At 48.6% G+C, this 21,846-nt stretch overlaps 2 protein-coding genes across 9 annotated transcripts in view; one reads left to right on the forward strand and one right to left on the reverse strand.

Moving 5' to 3' along the window:
* DFFA (DNA fragmentation factor subunit alpha) overlaps nucleotides 1-11,815 on the forward strand; it is a 39,252-nt gene extending 27,437 nt beyond the window's left edge. The window contains exons 6-7 of one of the 2 annotated variants that reach the window (XR_012426294.1): nucleotides 1,158-1,303; nucleotides 10,334-11,815. Coding sequence is in view for 1 of the 2 variants with exons in the window: in XM_015442733.4 (XP_015298219.2) it covers nucleotides 1,158-1,178 (21 nt within the window). In the remaining variant the exon portion in view is untranslated. Of the gene's footprint in view, nucleotides 1-1,157; nucleotides 1,519-10,333 lie in introns of those variants that run through there. The other variant, XM_015442733.4, reaches the window with a different exon arrangement.
* Nucleotides 2,313-15,538, reverse strand: CENPS (centromere protein S). Of its 7 annotated transcripts, none has more exons than XM_074020823.1 (6): nucleotides 15,410-15,538; nucleotides 14,568-14,786; nucleotides 12,025-12,148; nucleotides 11,310-11,343; nucleotides 5,287-5,353; nucleotides 2,313-2,859 (listed from the first exon to the last, which is right to left on the reverse strand). In XM_074020823.1, exons 2-6 carry the CDS (start codon nucleotides 14,568-14,570, stop codon nucleotides 2,719-2,721), a joined length of 369 nt encoding a protein of 122 aa, XP_073876924.1. In that variant the 5' UTR covers nucleotides 14,571-14,786; nucleotides 15,410-15,538; the 3' UTR covers nucleotides 2,313-2,718. The 7 variants fall into 7 exon arrangements, with proteins under 7 accessions (XP_073876924.1, XP_045243336.1, XP_065390604.1 ...); XM_045387401.3 differs by having other exon boundaries at nucleotides 14,527-14,786; XM_065534532.2 differs by lacking the exon at nucleotides 14,568-14,786 and adding an exon at nucleotides 14,844-14,972.
* Nucleotides 15,539-21,846: the final 6,308 nt, after the last annotated feature.

A 21,846-nucleotide genomic window follows, 5' to 3' on the forward strand; every position in this document is an offset into this window, starting at 1 on the left:
TAATCTCAGCACTTTGGGAGGCTGAGGCAGGAGGATCACTTGAGTCCAGCCCAGGAGTTTGAGACCAGCCTGGGCAACATTCTGAGACCCTATCTCTACAAAAAAAAAAAACTAAAAAATTAGCCGGGCATGGTAGCACACAGTAGTCCCAGCTACTCAGGAGGCTGAGGCAGGAGGATCGCTTAAGCCTGGGAGGTTGAGGCTGCAGTGAGTCATGATCGTGCCACTGCATTCCAGTCTGGGTGACAGAGACCCTGTCTCAATGAAAAAAAAAAAAAAAGCACAAAGTCTCTGAAAGTTATACAGCTACTAGGGTTGCAAACCTAAGACGCCAACCCAGATCTTTCAACCTTTGGAAAGTCTATAGTATCTATTCCCTAAACTCTTCTTGATGAGTTTTAAATTTATTTTATTTTGAGACTGAGTCTCACTCTAGCCCAGGCTGGAGTACTGTGGCACAATCTCGGCTCACTGCAGCCTCCACCTCCTGGGTTCAAGCGATTCTCCTGTCTCAGCCTCCCGAATTTATTTTTTAGAGTTGGGGTCTTGTTCTGTCACCCCAGTGCACCAGGCTGCAGTGCAGTAGCACAGTCACTTCACTAATGCCTTCAACTCCCGGGATCAAGCAACCGTCTGCCTCAGCCTCTTGAGTAGCTGGCTGGGTCTACAGGCAGGCATCACCATGCCTAACTAACTTATTTTTTATTTTTTTTTAGAGATGGGGTCTCACTGTGCTGCCCGGGCTGGTCTCAAACTCCCACACTTAAGTGAATCTCCTGCCTCAGCCTTCCAAGTTGCTGGGACTACAGACACAAGCCACTGCACCTGGCCAATAAGGAGTTCAAAGAGTGCTTATCCGAAAATGAAACTGCTAACATACAGGTCTTTGGCTGACCGTACTAGGAAGGCAGGCTTTATGATTCACTTTTCATTCACTGATATGACACACAGATATTATAATTAACATGAGAACAAGTGCTGAGCCATTTGCAGACCCGAAACCACAAAGTATGAACTTGGCGCCCTACTACGGCCATAGCTTAGCACCTCCCTTGGAGAGTCAGGGTAGCTTTGGGGCATCTTTTGCTGATCCTATTTGGGCACAGATGGTATAAATTCTACTCCAAATGAATGCCCTTTTCTCTCACCCATTCTAGAGTGAGCGGCCCCAAATGTGAACACTGTCTCCTGACTGTGGCCGGGTGACCCTGGGCAGCTGGTGAACCTCATCAAACTTCCATTTGCTCATCGGGAGAAGGTGAAGAATCAGATCTACGCCGATCAAGTTGTGGAGACCAGCGAGGTAATACATGGAGTACCCAGTGGGTGCCTGGCACACAGAAAGGGCTCCACAAACCCCTGCCCCTTCTCTTCACCACATTGCCAAAGGGTAAAGGGAAAGGCGTGCCTGGACCTCTAAGAAACCCAAAGGCATGAGAAAAAACAAAACACACACAACACACACACAAATTAGCTGGGTATGGTGGCGCACGCCTGTAGTCCCAGCTACTTGGGAAACTGGGAGGTGGAGGTTGCAGTGAGCTGAGATCACACCATTGCACTCTAGCCTGGCAACAGAGCAAGACTGTGTCTCACACACACAAAAATAATATATAAAAAAAATTAAAAGGCTGGGCACAGTGGCTCACATCTGCAATTCCAGCACTTTGGGAGGCCAAGGTGGGTGGATCACAAGGTCAGGAGTTGAAGACCAGCCTGGCCAAGATGGTGAAACCCCGTCTCTACTAAAACTACAAACATTAGCCAGGCATGGTGGCATGCACCCATAATTCCAGCTACTCAGGAGGCTGAGGCAGAGAACTGCTTGAACCCGGGAGGCAGAGGTTGCAGTGAGGTGAGATCGTGCTACTGCACTCCAGCCTGGGTAACGGAGCAAGACTCCTTCTCCAGCCGGGCGCGGAGGCTCACGCCTGTAATCCCAGCACTTTGGGAGGCCGAGGCGGGCGGATCACAAGGTCAGGAGATCGAGACCACGGTGAAACCCCGTCTCTACTAAAAATACAAAAAATTAGCCGGGCGCGGTGGCGGGCGCCTGTAGTCCCAGCTACTCAGGAGGCTGAGGCAGGAGAATGGCGTGAACCTGGGAGGCGGAGCTTGCAGTGAGCCGAGATCGCGCCACTGCACTCCAGCCTGGGCGACACAGCGAGACTCCATCTCAAAAAAGAAAAAAAAAAAAAAAAGACTCCTTCTCCAAAAACAAAAAAGTAAAAAGGGCCATTCCCAAACATATGCCCTTTTACCTGGTGACCAAAGGCGGCCTATGTTTAAAAACAACATTAGTAACCAGAAAAGCTAAATAAATATAACTTTATTCATCTTTCAGAGATTGTCATTTAGCCTACAAAATTACATCAAAAGATGAACTGATTTTTGCTTGAAAAAGTCAACCATGTTTAACTGCGCACACAATTTTAATTACAATAGATGTAATTTCTAATATATACCATTCAAGCACACACCATTTTTATGTTCTGGAATGAGATCTGGGAGTATTTTGCTTAAGACTTTCCCATTCTCTAAAACTAGCTTTTGCAGTTAACAATGTGGAGAATTCAGCACAAAAAGCCCCCTAGCCTAGTCTTTTTATTTATGTATTTTTAGTCTCTAACCCTTCGAAGTCTCCTTGGCGGCCATGTGCATTTCTAGGCGGCTCTACCTGTAGAAGGCTGCATTGCATTTTCCAGGTGGCGAGGGGCTTTAATTCTCACTTTCCACCACTCCAGCCTCTGCTGGCTCCCTTGAATTTTTGCCTCCATCCTCTGACTTCTTTTTCTTCTGTGCTTTTCGTTCTAGGTTAATCTGAGCAATCTCTTCACTTTTGTCTGTGATGTATTTTAGCTATAAAAAAAAAATCTGTATTTATATCTGGCTGTAACCATTTTATAAACCTAAACAAATAAACAAAGAAAACTAAACCTTCCACAACCACCTCTGACTCAAAGAATTTGGGTAGAAAAGCCAAAGCCTGGGTTACATTTCTTAGAATTAAATGCAGCTTCAATTTTTTTCTTCTTCTTTTTTTTTTTTTTTGAGACAGAGTCTTGCTCTGTCATCCAGGTTGGAGTGCAGTGGCGTGATCTTGGCTCACTGCAGGCTCCACCTCCCGGGTTCACACCACTCTCCTGCCTCAGCCTCCTGAGTAGATGGGACTACAGGCGCCCACCACCATGCCTGGCTAATTTTTTTTGTGTATTTTTAGTAGAGACAGAGTTTCACCATGTTAGCCAGGATGGTCTCGATCTCCTGACCTTGTGATCCGCCCGCCTCGGCCTCCCAAAGTGTTGGGATTACAAGCGTGAGCCACCACGACCCGGCCTTTTCTTCTTTTTTAAAAAATTTTTGTAGATATGAGGATCTCACTATGTGGCCAGGCTGGTCTCAAACTCCTACGCTCAAGCAATCCTCCTGCCTTGGCCTCCCAAAGTTCTGGGATTATTGGCATGAGCCACTGCACCTAGCCAGTAAGTTGTGTTAGTAAGAGTTGTGGCGGCCGGGCGCGGTGGCTCACGCCTGTAATCCCAGCACTTTGGGAGGCCGAGGCAGGCGGATCACAAGGTCAGGAGATCGAGACCACGGTGAAACCCCGTCTCTACTAAAAATACAAAAAATTAGCTGGGCACGGTGGCAGGCGCCTGTAGTCCCAGCTACTCAGGAGGCTAAGGCAAGAGAATGGCGTGAACCTGGGAGGCGGAGCTTGCAGTCAGCCGAGATCACGCCAGTGCACTCTAGCCTGGGGGACAGAGCGAGACTCCATCTCAAAAAAAAAAAAAAAAAAAAAAAGAGTTGTGGCTGGGTGCAGTGGCTCATGCCTGTAATCCCAGCACTTTGGGAGGCCAGGGCAGGCAGATCATTTGAGCCCAGGAGTTTGAGACCAGCCCAGGCAATATGGTGAAATCCCATCTCTACAAAAAATACAAAAATTAGTCGGTGTGGTGGCATGCACCTGTAGTCCCAGCTGCTTGAGAAGCTAAGGTGGAAGGATCACTGGAGCCCAGGAGACAGGGACTGCAATGAGCAATGATTGCGCCACTGCACTCGGCCTGGGTGACAAAGTGAGACCCTGTCAAAAAAAAAAAAAAATGTGGCACACACCTGGAATCCCGGCATTTTGGGAAACCAAGGCGGGAAGACTGCTTGAGCCCAGGAGTTCAAGACCAGCCTGGCAACACAGAGATCGCATGTCTACAATTAAAAATAAAAAATAAAAAGTGCCAGGCGTGGTGGCTCACGCCTGTAATCCCAGCACTTTGGGAGGCTGAGGTGGGTGGATCACGAGGTCAGGAGTTCAAGACCAGCCTGGAAAATATGGTGAAACTCCATCTCTACTAAAAATACAAAAATTAGCCGGGCGTGGTGGTGGGAGCCTGTAATCCCAGCTACTCGAGGGGCTGAGGCAGGGAACTGCTTGAACCCGGGAGGTGAATGTTGCAGTGAGCTGAGATCATACCACCGCACTCCAGCCTGGATAACAGAGTGAGACTCCATCAAAAAAAAAAAAAGAAAAAAAAGTTGTGAGCATTAGATAATATATGTAAAATAGTATCTGGAAAAGCCCCTATAAACTGCTATACAAATTCATTCATTCAACAACTATTTATTGAGCTGCTCCTGTGTGCCAGGACTGTTCTAGGCAACACAGATGGAGAGAGAACAAAGAGACAAAAGCCCCTGCTCTTGTGGGGCCCACATTCTACGACAGCCACAGTGCTTCAATGTCTAGCATTAGACTCAGTCAGGAAATCTCCCCGGCGTGCTGGCTCTGCCACTGGCCAAAGCCACTAGCCTGGGATGACCAGAGCATCGCTGAGTCTTTACCTGAACAACGGAGGCTTGGTCAAAATGATTTCTAGACTTAAAAAGATGGAAAACGTGCTTTTTCCTGCATATCCAGCCACACAGAAACTCCTTCTATACCTGGCCCATTTGGAGAACTGTGAACACCGTAAAACTATCCGTACAGATTAACCTGTGACCAGTCTCTGACATCATGTTGTAAATGAAACATGGGACCAAAGTTTTGAGGTATTACAAAAAAAGGCAAATTATAAAAACCAGAGAGTGCTGATTAGAAAATTTCAAATTGGCTTAGCAAGATCCATCATAATGAAAGCAAGACTGTAAATTACAGGTAAGTCTGAATGGTTCAGCCACCTCTAGTTTCTAATGCAAGGTGCCCTGGGGAATAACTTCACGGCTTCAAGTGATTGATTGGGAATAATGTATTCCAATGGGAAAGGGAAGTGAGGAAAGAAATTCATCTCTCACCAGTGAATTACTCCTCCTGGCTAAGAGCTTCACATCTTCAGTGTTAATTGTGGTTCTTTTCGCATGTCTGCAGAAAGGGCAGAAGCAAGTCACCAAAATGTTTGGTATTATTTAAAGTTTTGATGAAACACAGAAGTTCAGGGTCAGATTTCAAAAGAGCAGGGATCTCTAAGTAGCCCATCCTTTTAGATAAAGGGCATTAAGCAAAAGTGACACAAAAATTTGTGAAGTTCCCAAGACCCCAATTAAGTAAAGAGATGGAGAAAGCAAAGGCCATCTCTCCACCTCTGCTTAGGGCCAAGGGTACCTGAAGAGTACAAACACAGACAGGAGGCTCGGGGCTTAGAGTCCTTCCAAACCTGGCTTCCTTGGTCACAGCTAAGGCCACAGAAAAATCAAGAAGGTCAGTGTACAACTCTAGTGCAGAGAAAATGAGCCTCACGATACAGAGGGTACCTGCTTAAATAGACACTAAATAGAAGAACAAAGAGAACCTCCACAAAGGATGGCTTTACTTAGGTCAAGATTCTGACGTTCTCCAAGGGCTAACTTACAGGAAAAAGCATATGCAGACGCCTCCTAACGCCCCGTTCCCAACAGGCAGTTAATGCATTCCTTCCCTCCACAATAACACAGGCAGAACAAAGAACACCCTCTTTTTTTTTTTTTTTTTTTTTTTTTTTAGACGGAGTCTCATTCTCTCACCCAGACTGGAGTGCAGTGGCACAATCTTGGCTCACTGCAACCTCCACCTCCCGGGTTCAAGCAATTCTCTGCCTCAGCCTTCTGTGTAGCTGGGATTACAGGCGCCCCCACCATGCCCCACTAATTTTTTTGTATTTTTAGTAGAGACGGGGTTTCACCATCTTGGCCAGGCTGGTCTCGAACTCCTGACCTCATGATCCAGCTGCCTCGGCCTCCCAAAGTGCTAGGATTACAGGCGTGAGTCACCGTGCCCAGCCACAAAGAACATCCTTTAAACTGGAGTCTGCTTCTTGCTCACAAGTTGGACTCAAATTCTCATTCTAGTCCTATTATCTTTGCTAGGAAAGGTAATTTGAGATAATAAGCTCTATTCAATAATATATTACTCTGATTACACCCTTTCTTTCCATTTCTAACTTTCCCACAAAATACACAGGTACTTTGTAAGCAGGAATAAATAAGAATCTTTGCATCCTTAATAACTAGCAAAGCAGCCAGCACACATGGTGAGTCCTCACTGAACAACTGCTGAGTTAAAAGATAAATTCACACAGAAATTATTCTCCATAATTTGGCCAAATTAATCCTTAACATTCTGCTAAATATACAAATATCACGTCATCTCATCGTGATTGATAGTATCTGCTTGTCATGAGATAATAATACCCACTTCAAGAGATAATTTTCTAATTAGCGACCTGCAAGGACCACACAGGAGAGAAAAAAGACAGAGGTGACATAAGAGCAGCCACAAAGAATGAGGCCAGAACACAGATGTTCTGTCTGGGTGGAGAATATTAAGTGTGTGTGGACAAGGTGGCCCAGTCTCAACCTCACAACCAGGCTGCTCTGTCTGGATTTACATTCTTCTTAAAGTACAGTAAAAGGAATAAGCACAATGAACCATTTACAGAGCGAACTTATCTGTTGACAAGAAAGTTTTAGGAAACAATGATCTCAGTCCTCTCTGCCACTTCAGCTTTGCCTCCGGTATCTCTGCACTAAGGCCCTTGATGGAAGGGGCAGGGCATCCTCTGCCAGCCACTGCATATCGTAGACTCTCCTAAGTCAAACCTCCAACTCCAGAAAATTACTCCAGAAAATTACTCTAGCTAGGGAAAATAAAAAGCAATTTTTCATATAATATGCTTTGTAACACAGGCCTTAAAGACGATTCCCAAAAGTTCCCAGAATGTATTTCCTATAGAATATCTATCTTCTTCAAAATGTTTAACAATACTAGGAGACTACAGATTTCAAAGCTAAATAAATTCACAACTCAGGCCAGGTGTGGTGACTCATGTCTATAATCCCATAGCTTTGGGAAGCCGAGGTGGGTGGATCATTTGAGGTCAGCAGTTTGAGGCCAGCCTGGCCGACACAGTGAAACCCCGTCTCTACTACAAAGACAAATATTAGCCAGGTGTGGTGGCGGGCACCTGTAATCCAGCTACTTGGGAGGCTGAGGCAGGAGCATCGCTTGAACCCAGGAGACGGAAGCTGCAGTGAGCTGAGATCACACCACCGCACTCCAGCCTGGATGACAGAGTGCGACTCCATCTCAAAAAAAAAAAAAAAAAAATTAACAACTCAGATTGGCAGTTGCTTTCCAAAGTCTGCCAGTGAATTGATTTAGAATTTAATTGTGTATTCTCTGGCCAGGCATGGTGGATCACACCTGTAATCCCAGCACTTTGGGAGGCTGAGGCGGGTGGATCACCTGAGGTCAGGAGCTCGAGACCAGCCTGGCCAACATGGTGAAACCCCATCTCTATTAAAAACACAAAAATTAGCGGGAGTGGTGGCGTGTGCCTGTAGTCCCAGCTACTCGGGAGGCTGAGGCAGGAGAATCGCTTGAACCCACGAGGCAGAAGCTGCAGTGAGCCGAGATTGAGCTGCTGCTCTCCAGCATGGGCGACAGAGAGAGACTCTGTCTAAAAAAAAAAAAAAATTGGCCAGGCACAGTGGCTCATGCCAGTAATCCCAGCACTTTGGGAGGCCAAGGTGGGTGGATCACCTGAGGTCAGGAGTTTGAGACCAACCTGGCCAACATGGTGAAACCCTGTCTTTACTAAAAACACAAAAATTAGCCGGGCGTAGTGCTGCGCACCTGTAATCCCAGCTACTTGGGAGGCTGAGGCAGGAGAATGCCTTGAACCCAGGAGGCAGAGGTTGCAGTGAGCTGAGAGCGCGCCATGGCAATCCAGCCTGGGCGACACAGCGAGACTCCATCTCAAAAAAAAAAAAAAAAAAAAAAAAAAAAAAAAAAATCCAGCCCCTGTTCTCAAGTCTCCATCTTGCTCCAATGCTCCAAAAAAGAAGAAAAAGAAAAAAAGAAAAAGAAAAAAGAATTTAAATGTGTATTCTCACAGAAACTTCTCATAACAAGTTCACCAAAAAGAAAAAAGATGCCAGGCACAGTGACTCAGCTCATGCCTGTAATACCAACACTCTGGAAGCCCAAGGTGGCAGCATCACTGGAACCCAGGAGCTCTAGGTTGCAGTGAGCTACGATCCTGCCACTGCCCTCTGGCCTGGGTAACAGAGAGATCTTGTCTCAAGGAAAAAAAAAAAAAAAGAAAGAAAAGAAAAAACAAATTTGTCTTAATGAAACAATGTTACAAATACTCATTAGGTTCCCAGGCTAGCCTAGAGAGGCTATGTAACATATTGTTGACTTGAAACAGTCCATCTTTCTCAAACTGGGGTAACAATAGTCTTGGGAGTAGAGAAAGTGTGACAGGGACAACTCAAATCCACAAGATAACCAAAGTTGGCCTTCCAGGAGAATCAATTTTATTCAGTGATCAACTTTAAAACAATGCTTTTTTGTATGAAAGCAAACTGGAATTCACACAAAGGATGAGTCTTCAAAGAAAACCTGTAGTTGTGGGTTGTGCCAAGAAGAGGGGGTGCTTCCCTGCCTCTGGCTGCACCCCAGATTCCTGGAGCCTCATCACTGGACTCTGGACTTACTCAGTTCTCAGAGGCAGCCTTTCCACAAACTCTCTATTTTTTTAAAGAGACGGAGACTCGCTGTCACCCAGGCTGGAGTGCAGTGGCACAATCTCGGCTCACTGCAACCTCCACCTCCCTGGTTCAAGCAATTCTCCTGCCTCAACCTCCTGAGTAGCTGAGACTACAGGCGCACACTGCCACGCCTGGCTAATTTTTTTTAATTTTATTTTAGAAGATGGGGTTTCACCCTGTTGCCCAGGCTAGTCTCGAACTCCTGAGCTCAGGTGATCCACCCGCCTCAGCCTCCCAAAGTGCTAGGATTACAGGCGTGAGCCACCGCACTTGGCCTCCATGAACACTTTTATGTAAAAGATGTTGTCCTTCCTTATGGAGCTTATGGTCTACACACACACACACACACACACACACACACACACGCACGTACTCCTTTCCCCACCAGTACCCAGCAAAAGAAAATCAACCGTTTACCTGGCACAGTGGCTCACGCCTGTAATTCTAGCACTTTGGGAGACTGAGGTGGGCAGATCACTTGAGATCCGGAGTTCAAGACCAGCCTGACCAACATGGTAAAACCCCATCTCTACTAAAAATACAAAAATTAGCCAGGTGTGGTGGCACATGCCCGTAATCCCAGCTACTTGGGCGGCTGAGGCAGGAGAATCACTTGAACCCAGGAGGCAGAGGTTGCAGTGAGCCAAGATTGCACCACTGCACTCCAGCCTGGGCGACAGAGTGAGACTCTGTCTCAAAAAAATAAAATAAGGCCGGGCGCAGTGGCTCAAGCCTGTAATCCCAGCACTTTGGGAGGCCGAGATGGGCGGATCACGAGGTCAGGAGATCAAGACCATCCTGGCTAACACGGTGAAACCCCGTCTCTACTAAAAAATACAAAAAACTAGCCGTGGGAGGTGGCGGGCGCCTGTAGTCCCAGCTACTCGGGAGGCTGAGGCAGGAGAATGGCGTGAACCCGGGAGGCGGAGCTTGCAGTGAGCTGAGATCCGGCCACTGCACTCCAGCCTGGGCGACAGAGCGAGACGCTGTCTCAAAAAAATAAAATAAAATAAAATAAAATAAAATCTACCTTTTATGTACTTTTTAAAAAAACACAGAATATCTGAAAGCCTAATGTGTTACCATACTCTTTCTATTAATTTTTTTAATAGAATTTTTACAGAAGTATTTTCAGGCTGAGCATGGTGGCTCACACCTATAATCCCAGCCACTTTGGGAGCCCAAGGCAGGATTGCTTGAGTCCAGGAGTTCAAGACCAGCCTGGGCAACATACCAAGACCCTGAATCTCTAATATATATATTTATTATTTTTAAGTATTTTAAACGTTCATTGTTTTTTTTTTCCCCACAGCTAACAAAGAAATAACAAGTAAAGGTGATAAATATCTTTCACCGGGGAGGAGGGCCACACATAAGGGACTCCCGCCTGAATCAGCAATGACTAAGCCACATGAGCTACCGGTATCCCTTCATACTATCTTATCCCTTTTGGTCAAGCTGAAGATGCTAAGCGGTTTTCAGGGACGAATAACCACAGGAATAGGACAGATTGAGAGCTTGCCCTCCGAGAACCCACTGCTTTAATTCATTCAAAACAGGCATCCGAGAAACAAAGAGCTAACAAGAGCAAGGTGAAAAGTAAAGGGTGTGGGAGAGGCTGGCACCGAATCCAAGTGGTGGCAAATTAGAAAGCTTTCGCCCTTTCAGGCCTTCGTCATTCAAACTGTTTCATAAAAGCAATTTGGTGCAATTGTTTTCAATTACCTGCGGTACTAATTGAAGAGCTGAACATAAATCATCTGTAAAAGCTGAGGCTTTAGCAGCTGAAAGCAAGTCACCCTCTTTCCAAGGAGTGCGTCTTACTCAGAACAAATGCGGCAAATGAAAAGCCCTGCCTGCCATTCTGTGTACACCTGCAAGCAATTACCACCGCGGACATGCGGCAGCTCCCTCCGCAGAGGGGCAGCCGCCCCCGGGCACCATGTTCTCAAACCCTGAGCAATCAAACCACCCGAAGACATGGCTTTTAACACAGGCACTGCCATTCAGGGTCCTGGAGACGGCATTCACACCTTTTTAACTTGGAACTGAATAACTTGGGTTCTTTAATAAAAAATACTCGGAAAACTTCAAAAAATGTTCAAATAAGTCTGAATCACCGTGATTGAGGCAGGCGTCATGTTCTTGCAGAACCATGATTAGAGACAAGCCTCCACAAAACACACGGCAAACTGAATAGCTAAAGCTCTCCTGAAATAACCCACCAGATGGAGAGGCCCCAAAGAGCTGCACAGACGCAGCGTCGGATAACCAAGTTCTCTACCCACCTTGCAAACATCTCAAGGTCTTTGGCAAAATTTTCTGAAAGAGAAAGACACACACTTTAGGCACCCTCCCATCTAATTTCAGAAGCAGGAAAAGTGAAGCCTTGATTTTTACAGCCAGTACAGTGACTAATACAACAAACCCTCTTAAAGGTGAAAGGAGGCGCTTCCAGGAGCCCCGCCATTCCCTAAGAGCCTTTGGCTTTTTTTATTCATGATGACCTCCTTGTCCTTCCCAGAGCCCTCCACCCTTCATGGCAAGTCTTCCATTAATTGTGACTATGCCTTTGGTTTCTAGAAACTATCCTTTAACTTCTGCTACAGTCAAGGCTTGTGAGGTCTTTCGTTTTCCCTCTGAAGTCAAGCAAATACCAACGCTAAAGCTCAGCTGTCAAAGAAACTATGGGTAATATAAAAATGTTACAAAGCACTGAAACAAAAAATGTGATGTCTAATGTTCCAGCCGTCAGGGCAGTTTAAAACAATAAAATAAAGGCGTTAATGCCCCAGTGTTAGTGTAATAGGAAAAAAATAGTTCTTCCCATAAAATATCCACAACTCGCAGCCAAAAAGAGCAGTGTTTCATGAAGAACACATGATGATGATAATATCTCGGTCTGCTGGGCAGACTCCCCACAGCTCCCACCCACGTACTGCTCCCAGGTGAAATCAACCTTTGGGGTTTACAGACACGGCTAGGGAGGCCGAAGCTTCATACCGCACTGTCGGAAAGTCAGCTCCGAAATGGCCGCAATGGTTTGTTTGCTGAACTGCATCTCTTTGTCCAGTGCAACTTCCTCGCAAAGACAACCCACAGTGTAGTGAACTGCTGCCTTTAGCCTCTGAGGAAAAAAATCGAAATATTTCATGGGTAAGGTTGCAAATAAGAGCTTTTCACGGCTTAAAAAATTAAGACCAAGGAGAGGGTCTGCTCAGCCCAATTCCTTCGGAGCTTTCCATAATGGCTGGGTGGCTTTTCAAGTGTACTAATCAGTGAATGAGGCCCACTGGAGTGTGACTTGTAGAAACATTACTTCCTTGTTAATGGTTATGATTTACGTCAGGTAGATAAGGAATTGGATGGCAAGTCAGTGGGGAGACAGATCAGACTCGTGCCTGCCAAGGCCCCGCGTGGTTTTACTCCCTTATTCCAAACTATCTGCGGAGTTTGGACATGTGCCTGAGCAAAGGCATATGCTAGGTGTTTGGGAGACAATGAAAAACCAGGCAGGGAACTTTGCCCTTACTGTGGTTAATCAAGTAAATACAGAAGGATCCCATCCCTCTGCTGCAAGCCCCTGGCAGCCCCAGGCCTGCATGTCACAGAGGACAAAAGTACAACACGGGAAAGGCTCAAGAGGGCACACCCAGCCCTCTCGATTCAGAGGATTGGGAGGCTACCTCCACGGGGCCTCACTGCTCCCTGGCAACCCTTGTCGTTCTGAAAAAGATCTCTCTGCCGCTTGCAGAAAATTACTGAGGGGAGGATGAGCCTCAAGCGCAAGACAACCTAAGCACGGTCTCGCCCACGTGTCGACAGAGTTCCGTTGAGCCCAGGTGTGGGTACTCTGCCTCAGGGCCAAAGACAGAGCTGAGCTGCACATGATGACAGCTGAACCCACGAGGGCACAAAATCTACCAGCAAGTGTTCAACGCATAGGCAAGAGGAGGAGGAACTGCCAAAAACGCAAGTCCAGGACCTCAGGATAGAGGTCAGGCACATAAGGAGGGCATCTACCTTCCTGAATTTCAGACCTCACAAGGCTAGGTAAGCTGAGGCCTCTGGTAGGAGAAGCCAAAGTGCCATCGACCTGGGAGGCATGAAGATCACAGGTGTGGTCACTGCACACTACAGCCTCCAACTCCCAGGCTCAGGTAAACCTTCTGCCTCAGTCTCCTGAGTAGCTGGGACTACAGGCCCACACCACCCTGCCCAGCTCAACATCATCTTTTTTACTTATGGGTGGGCGTCAGGGTACAGGACATGAATTCTTCTGAATGCTCCTGGCTCCAGGAATTTTTCTCAGACCCTCCTCCTCCGTTCCCCCTGGCTGGGCTGGGGGCATCACTGCATTTAGAGTCTAAATCACTAAACTCCTCAAGGGCAGGACCCTGTCAATTTTGTTCACTGCTGCCTACCAAGTGCCAAGAACAGTTGGTTACATGAATAGGGGGAAATCTTCTACAGGTTAATCACAGCTGCGGGGCAAATTTCTCGGCTCATCTTTGCAGTTTCATTTCATCAGTAAGCATTTGTTCCTCTGTTGAGAGCCAGGCTCTGTTCTGGGGACTAAGAACAGGCCCGGCACAGTGGTTCACACCTGGAATCCCAGCACTTTGGGAGGCCGAGGCGGACAGATCACTTGAGGTCAGGAGTTCAAAACCAGCCTGGCCAACATGGTGAAACCTCCTCTCTACTAAACACACAAAATCAGCTGGGCGTGGTGGTGGGCGCCTGTAATCCCAGCTGCTCACGAGGCAGGAGAACCTCCTGAATCCGGGAAGCGGAGGTTGCAGTGAGCTGAGATGGAGCCACTACGCTCCAGCCTGGACAAGAGCGAAAACTCTGTTTCAAAAAAAAAAAAAAACAGGGCAGGCAGGACCAAAGAGACAAGATGACTAAATGGAACGCGCCATCCTTAACGGAATCCTGAAGGAAAAAAGACAGTTAAAAGAAACATCTTTAGGACAAGTGGGGGCACGTGACCATGGATTGCACGTTCAACAGCGCTTCATCAATATTAAACTTCCTGAGTGGGATAATTTATGGAGATGATGTAGGAGAATGCCTTGTTCTTTTTTTTTCTTTTTTTTTGAGATGGAGTCTCGCTCTGTTACCCAGGCTGGAGTGCAAAGGTGCGATCTCGGCTCACCGAAACCTCCGCCTCCCGGGTTCAAGCAATTCCCCTGCCTCAACATCCCAAGCAGCTGCGATTACAGGCGCCCACCACCACACTCGTCTAATTTTTGTACTTTTAGTTGAGAGGCGGTTTCCATGTTGGCCAGTCTGGTCTCGAACTCCTGACCTCAAGTGATCTGCCCACCTCGGCCTCCCAAAGTTCTGGGTGTGGAGTGAGCCACCGCGCCCAACCAATGCCTTGTTTTTGGGAGATGTGTACTAAAGAATTAAAATCTAAAGGCGAACTGTCAAAATATCTGCAATTAATTCTCCAATCAGGGAGGAAAAAAAGCAAGAGAGCAAACAGAGCAAAATGCTAACTAGTGGTGAATCGAGGTGACGGGCATCTAGGCGTTCTGTACCATGTTCTTGCAACTTTTCTGAAGGTTTGAACTTCTCAAAATACAAGGGACAGGGTAGACAGCTGCTACAATGTAACTTTGTAGAGAGGAAACTCCCGCGTCTGGAGCTCATTCCCGCGTTTCTTCAATTCGTCTTTAAAGTCGCCACTCCGGGTCTTGCTTTTCGCCTCTTCACAGCACAGTAAGGTTCTCAGCCTCTGCCGCCCAGTATGCCCCGCGCTGATAAAAGGAAAGAATGGGATGCCTGCAGCTACCCTAACAGGTGGTTATTCTTACGACGATTTTGCAGAGAAGAAAATTGCATTTGGGCCGAGTCGGTACGATCACAAGTTGGCGCGGCGGAGATTCGAACCCACATCTAAGGACGAGCTCTGGTCCTGACTGGTCTGCACCGCGTCCCTGCATCTGTAACGAGGGGTCGACCCCTCCAGCAGCGTTCCAGAGCTCCTGCCCGAACCGCGCACCGCGCTACGGGCGTCACCTCGAGTGTCTCTAATGCCGACGTTCCACCCTCACAACAACCCCATCTGAGAAGGGGAAACCGAGGCTTCATCGCAAAGCCAGAAGGTGGCCTCTCCCCGCTGGACCCCGGAGCCCGCGCACTCCCCAAGAACCGCTTCCTCCCCAGCCAGCACAGGCCAGGGTCCAGCCGCGTTGCCGCGGAAACCGCTTCCCAGCACCACCCGCGGCAGTTGAGCCGACGCAGGCGCAGCAGCAGCCGCGGGGGACGCCGGGGGCGTGGGGGCCCCGATGAGAGGCCAACTTGGGCTTCGGTGTCCTTTTCTGTCCTGAAACTCGACGCCGTCCTGCCCCAGCCCAGCCCGACCACCGTTTTCCTGTACCTGTTGGTAAGAGAATCGCTGCTGATCCTCGGTCTCCGCCTCCTCCTCCATTATTGCGTGCTGAACTTGGGCAAATGCAGGAAGGCCGAGAAGGGGCGGTGGTGCGCGGCCAGGTCGGATATTCCCGCCGCGGCGCGAACGACGGGCTGCGCGGGCGGACAAAGTACGCAGCTCCGCCCTGCCTCGCGCGCCCCCTGGCGGCGCTCCGTTGAGAGAACTACGCCGTCGGCCTCCAGCCTGCCCCCTGCTCAGGTTTCTCAACGGAGGTGGCCGGGCAAGGCGGAGACATGACCACCCAGGTCACTGCTGCACCCCAGAGCCTAATTCAGCACCTGGCACAGCGCTGAGCACCACTCTCCGCGAAACACATGTGTGCATAGGTGTGTGCATAGGTGTTCCAGTCTAGTGTAAAGGATGCATAGCCCACGATTTACAGATCATGTAACGCAGTACACATTATCAAGAGCTCCAAGCACCTGTACCTCAGGTGTATCTTGCAAAATCCACCATCAACTTTATCATTCTATCACCAACAATAGCGTCACAAAGTCAGACTACAATGAATGAACGCCCCGTGACCTCATTCAGCGAGTGGAACAGGAACTGCCTTGTTGCCATCGACAGGAGTATAATTCTGACACGAAGGTTACTGCTTTTCCTTTATGTTAACAATGAAGTGAAACCATCAAACCCAATTTTGGTTTGTTTTCATTATTTTTTGAGAGGCAGGGGTCTCGCTGTGCCACCCAGGCTGGAGTGCAGTGGCACGACCAAGGCTCACTGTAACCTCCACCTCCTGGGCTCAGGTGATCCTCCCACTCCAGCCTCCCAAGTAGCTGGGACCACAAGCCCGCATCAGCGCACCTGGCTAATTTCTATTTTTTGTGGAGACCAGGTCTCACTATGTTGCCCAGGCTGGTATCAAACTCCTGGCTTCAAACAATCATCCCACCTCAGCCTCCCAAAGTGCTGGAATTACAGGTGTGAGCCACCATGCCCTGCCTGTATTTCTAGGTTTTTGTTTTGTTTTATTATTTTTTGTTTATTGCTTATATTTCTGTATTCTGCATTTGTCACGAGCAGGTGCTACTTTTAGAACGGAAGGAAATCTCATAAAGCCATTCCTGTCTTCCTTTCTCATAGACATCCCTCAGTTCCCTAAGCTTGCCGAGGGCTGAACCCCAGATCAAAGCTGATTGGAGCAATCAGCCTTCTGAGGACTTTCCTTTGCCCCTGCTCTGTGGGTGGCATCTGGAAATGACAGGCATTTCTCGCCTCTGTCCGCTGCTCCCTGTGGGCATCCCAGTCTACCTGGACAGTCCTCCAGCCCAAGCAGAGGAGGCCTCTGATGAATTTCCCTAGTGGGCAGTGTGGGGCTGGGCAGGGCAGACCATCCAGGGTGAGCCCAAGCCTGCAGCAGGAGAGCAGGCCGGGCGCTGGTTGGTGAGCAGTCCCACTCTAGAGCACACCGTGGCTGCAGAGCCCAGCTCCCTCCCTCGAACCTGGTGACCCCAAGCAAGTCACAGGACCTGGCCAAACTTCATGTCGTCATTTATCAATTGGGGACAGTAGTTCCAACCTCACAAGGCAGGTGTGAGGTTTTGAACAATTGCCTCCCATAAGAGCTAAAGAAATAGTTAACAGTTCGTCCCAGGCAGTTCCTGTGCTTCGTACCTGTGTGTTCCCTCATTTTAAAGCAGTTGCTTCCCAGGATTAAAGAACATTATTCCAGTGACATATGTGCAATACAGAGGCACTTAAGAGTCTCAGAGGCCAGGAGCGGTGGCTTATATCTGTAATTCCTGCACTTTGGGAGGCCGAGGTGGGTAGATCACTTGAGGTCAGGAGTTCGAGACCAGCCTGGCCAACATGATGAAACCCCGTCTCTACGAAAAAAATACAAAAATTAGCCGGACATGGTGGCACATGCTTGTAATCCCAGCACTTGGGAGGCTAAGGCAGGAGGATTACTTGAACCCAGGAGGTGAAGGTTGCAGTGAGCTGAGATCGCATCATTGCACTCCAGCCTGGGCGACAAAGCAAGACTCTGTCTCAAAAAAAAAAAAGGGTCTGAGAAATAGGTCGAGGGCTGAGGTATTCATTACAGAAAATGGAGCTGGGTGTGGTGGTTCAAGCCTGTAATCCCAACACTTACGGTGACCAAGGCAGGAGGATCACTTGAGCCCAGTTCAAGGCTACAGTGAGCCATGATTGCACCACTGCATTCCAGCCTGGGTGACAGAGGGAGACACTGTCTCCAAAAAAAAATAATAATAATGAAAAAAGGATATACTAATATTTGGTTGAAACACTTTCTTGCTGAAGAAGTAGCTGTATAATCTGACCACTAGGTGTCAGTGTTGCACTACAGCGTGAAACAAGGCCAGGGATGCCCGCGGGCAATGTTGCCGTGACACTGAGCACTTTGCACCTGTCCTCGCTCTAGGCACTCATTTAATATCTCATCTGCCCTCAAAAGTAGGTGCTGTTAGCCCCATTTTACATGAGGAAACGGGTGAAAGAACTCTGCCCGAGGCTAAACTACCGGGAAGTGGTAGAGCCCAGATTTGATTATGAGCAGGCTAGTTTCTGAGCTTCCGCTTTGTCCACTGCCCTCACCATAAATAAGACAAAGACCTTTGTGGGTTTCTTTCATCCTTTTCATCTGCATTAAGGAGGGTTCCATAAATATTAAGTTTAATAGCAATTACTTGGTTTTCTTTTTTTTTTTTTTTTTTTTTTTTTTTGAGACGGAGTCTCGCTCTGTCGCCCAGGATGGAGTGCAGTGGCCGGATCTCGGCTCACTGCAAGCTCCGCCTCCCAGGTTCACACCATTCTCCTGCCTCAGCCTCCCGAGTAGCTGGGACTACAGGCGCCCGCCACCTCGCCTGGCTAGTTTTTTGTATTTTTTAGTAGAGATGGGGTTTCACCGTGTTAGCCAGGATGGTCTCGATCTCCTGACCTCATGATCCACCCATCTTGGCCTCCCAAAGTGCTGGGATTACAGGCTTGAGCCACCACGCCCGGCCAATTACTTGTTTTTCTTAAAATTGCACTGTAATTGGCCGGGCGCGGTGGCTCACTCACACCTGTTAATCCCAGCGCTTTGGGAAGCCGAGGCAGGTGGATCATCTGAGGTCAGGAATTCGAGACCAGCCTGACCAAAATGGAGAAACCCCATCTCTACAAAAATGCAAAAAGAAAAATTAGCCGGGAGTGGTGCTGCATGTCTGTAGTCCCAACTACTGGGGAGGCTGAGGCAGGAGAATCGCTTGAACCTGGGAGACGGAGGTTGTGGTGAGCTGAGATCGTACATTGCACTCCAGCCTGGGCAACAAGAGTGAAACTCCATCTCAAAAAAAAAAAAACTGCACTGTAAAATGTCAATACAAAAATCAATCTTGGCCAGGCGTGGTGGCTCACACCTGTATTCCCAGCACTCTGGGAGGCTGAGGCGGGTGGATCACCTGAGGTCAGGAGTTTGTGACCAGCTTGGCCAACATGGTGAAACCCCATCTCTACTAAAAATACAAAAATTAGCCGGGCATGGTGGCGTGCGCCTGTAATCTCAGCTCTCAGGAGGCTGAGGCAAGAGAATCGCTTGCCTGGGAGGCGGAGGTTGTAGTGAGCTGAGACTGACCTGTCGGTGTGCACATTTCATCTTTCCACCTCCTTCCACACTCAGAATTGTCTAGCAAGCTCCCTTCAGGAGGCATGTAATAAACAGTGAACCTTACACGGTGCTCACTGTGTGGCCGGCTGTGGTGCAAGTGCCTTGTGTTTCATCCTGAAGACAGCTCTGTGAGGGGTGTTATTATCATCCCTTTTATATAGATGAGAAGATACACACAGAGGTTAACTAACTTGTGAAGTAAGACTGAATTTGTGGCGGAGCCAAGATTGGAGCCCAGGCCCAGGCATGGTGGTTCCTGCCTGTGGTCTCAGCACTTGGGAGGCTGAGGCCGGAGGATCACTTGAGCCCAGGAGTTGATCAGCCTGGGCAACATAGGGAGAGCCCATCTCTACAAAAAGTTTAGAAATTAGCCAGACGTGGTGGTGTGCACGCGGAGTCCCAGCTAGCCAGGAGGCTGAGTTAGGAGGATCACCTGAGCCCAGGAGGTTGAGGCTGCAGTGAGCTGTGATAGTGCCTCTGCACTCCAGCCTGGGCCACAGAACGAGACCTTGTCTCAAAAAAAAGAGAAATGCAGAACATGGGGCTGCACCCCACGAAGAGCCATTTTCAGGATTCTGCTGAATCAGAATCTGTATTTTTTCAAATCTCAGTGGGGTGGCAGGGTGGGAGTGGGGGAGTCGCAAGCAGGTTAGGTTGAGAAGCTCTGACCTTTCTTTTTTTTTTTTTGATACGGAGTCTTGCTCTGTTGCCCAGGCTGGAGTGCAGTGGCCGGATCTCAGCTCACTGCAAGCTCCGCCTCCCGGGTTCAGGCCATTCTCCTGCCTCAGCCTCCCGAGTAGCTGGGACTACAGGCGCCCGCCGCCTCACCCGGCTAGTTTTTTGTATTTTTTAGTAGAGACAGAGTTTCACCGTGTTAGCCAGGATGGTCTCGATCTCCTGACCTCGTGATCCGCCCGTCTCGGCCTCCCAAAGTGCTAGGATTACAGGCTTGAGCCACCGCGCCCGGCCAGCTCTGACCTTTCTTAACCTCTACACCTGCTGCGCAGCACACAGAGTCACCCGCACTAGAAACCTTTTGAAGACTGGGGTGCAAAGCAAATTCATCACTGGTGCTGAGCGGTAACATCTGGTTTCTGTCTGTAGAAACACCACTGCAGCCGGGCGCGGTGGCTCATGCCTGAAATCCCAGCACTTTGGGAGGCCGAGGTGGGTGCAGCATCACTTGAGCCCAGGAGTTCGAGACCAGCCTAGGCAACATGGCCAGACCTTGTCTGTACAAAAAATACAACAAATGAGTGGGACGTGGTGGCACATGCCTGTAGACCCAGCTACTCGGGAGGCTGAGGCAGGAGGACCCCCTGAATTCGGGGAGTTCAAAGTTGCAGTGAGCAGTGATCGAATCACTGCACTCCAGCCTGGGCAAGAGCAAGACCCAGTTTAAAAACCCACCACTGCTCCAGGGGTCCAGGGGTCAGGCACACTCAATGGTAGTAATTGCTGCCCCTTTTTTTTTGTTTTTTTTTTTTGTTTTTTTTGAGACGGTTTTGCTTTATCACCTAGGCTGGAGTACAGTGGTGTGATCATGGGTCTCTGCAACCTGGATCTCCTGGGCTCAAGCGATCCTCCCACCTCAGCCTGCCAGGTGACTGGGATCATAGGTGTGCACCACTGCGCCCAGCTAATTTTTATTTTTTGTAGAGATGGGGGTCTCACTATGTTGCCCAGGCTGGTCTCAAACTCCTGGGCTCAAGCAGTCCTCCCACCTCAGCCTTCCAAAGTGCTGGGATTACAGGTGTGAGCCACCGCACCCAGCCTTGCTGCCACTTGTGTAGGTATTTACTATGTGCCAGGCACCGTTCTGTTTTCCCTTGGTGAAACCCCAGAATAGCCTCAAGGACACAGGTGCTATTATTTCCCATTTTATAAATGAGAAAACTGAGAACACAGCAGATAGTAAATAATTTCCCCAAAGTCTAATAGCTAGTAAGCAAAGAGGGCTGAATTTGAAACCAAACTCCACCACTCACAGCTTTTTGGAAGGTAAGCGGAAAGGGCCTGAGTGGATTCCCTTCTGATCATTACCATTTCAAACATCATGGGCCCTTTGACACTTAGTCTCTGACCTCCTGCTGTTCTCTCTCCCTTCCAGCAGCGTCCATCCATCACCCTCAGAGCCAGGTCAAAAGATCCCCACTGAACAGTGCCTTTCACAACCCTTAAAGAACAATCCCGTCACATGCGGCTACTCGGGCTTCTCTTAATCGTACAGGGAGGGCAGGAGGGGTGAGTGGGGGCTGATCTAGCGAAGAACTCACATCTAGGCTGAGTTTAAAAAGTTGGTAGCGGGGCACGGTGGCTCCTGCCTGTGATCCCAGCACCTTGGGAGGCCGAGGCAGGAGCATCGCTTGAGCCCAGGAGTTTGACATCAGCCTGGGCATCGTAGCGAGACATCTCTAAACAAAATTTTAAAATACGGTGGCTCACGCCTGTAATCCCAACACTTTGGGAGGCCCAGGCAGGCGGATCACGAGGTCAAGAGATCGAGACCATCCTGGCTAACACGATGAAACCCCGTCTCTACTAAAAATATAAAAAAATTAGCTGGGCGAGGTGGCGGGTGCCTGTAGTCCCAGCTACTCGGGAGGCTTAGGCGGGAGAATGGCGTGAATCCGGGAGGCGGAGCTTGCAGTGAGCTGAGATCGCACCACTGCACTCCAGCCTGGGAGACAGAGCAAGGCTCTATCTCAAAAAAAAAAAAAAATTTTTTTTTACATTGATTTAATGAAAACTGTCTCCTTCACAT

The sequence above is a fragment of the Macaca fascicularis genome, chromosome 1, assembly GCF_037993035.2.
Source record: "Macaca fascicularis isolate 582-1 chromosome 1, T2T-MFA8v1.1".
Classification (NCBI taxonomy): domain Eukaryota; kingdom Metazoa; phylum Chordata; class Mammalia; order Primates; family Cercopithecidae; genus Macaca; species Macaca fascicularis.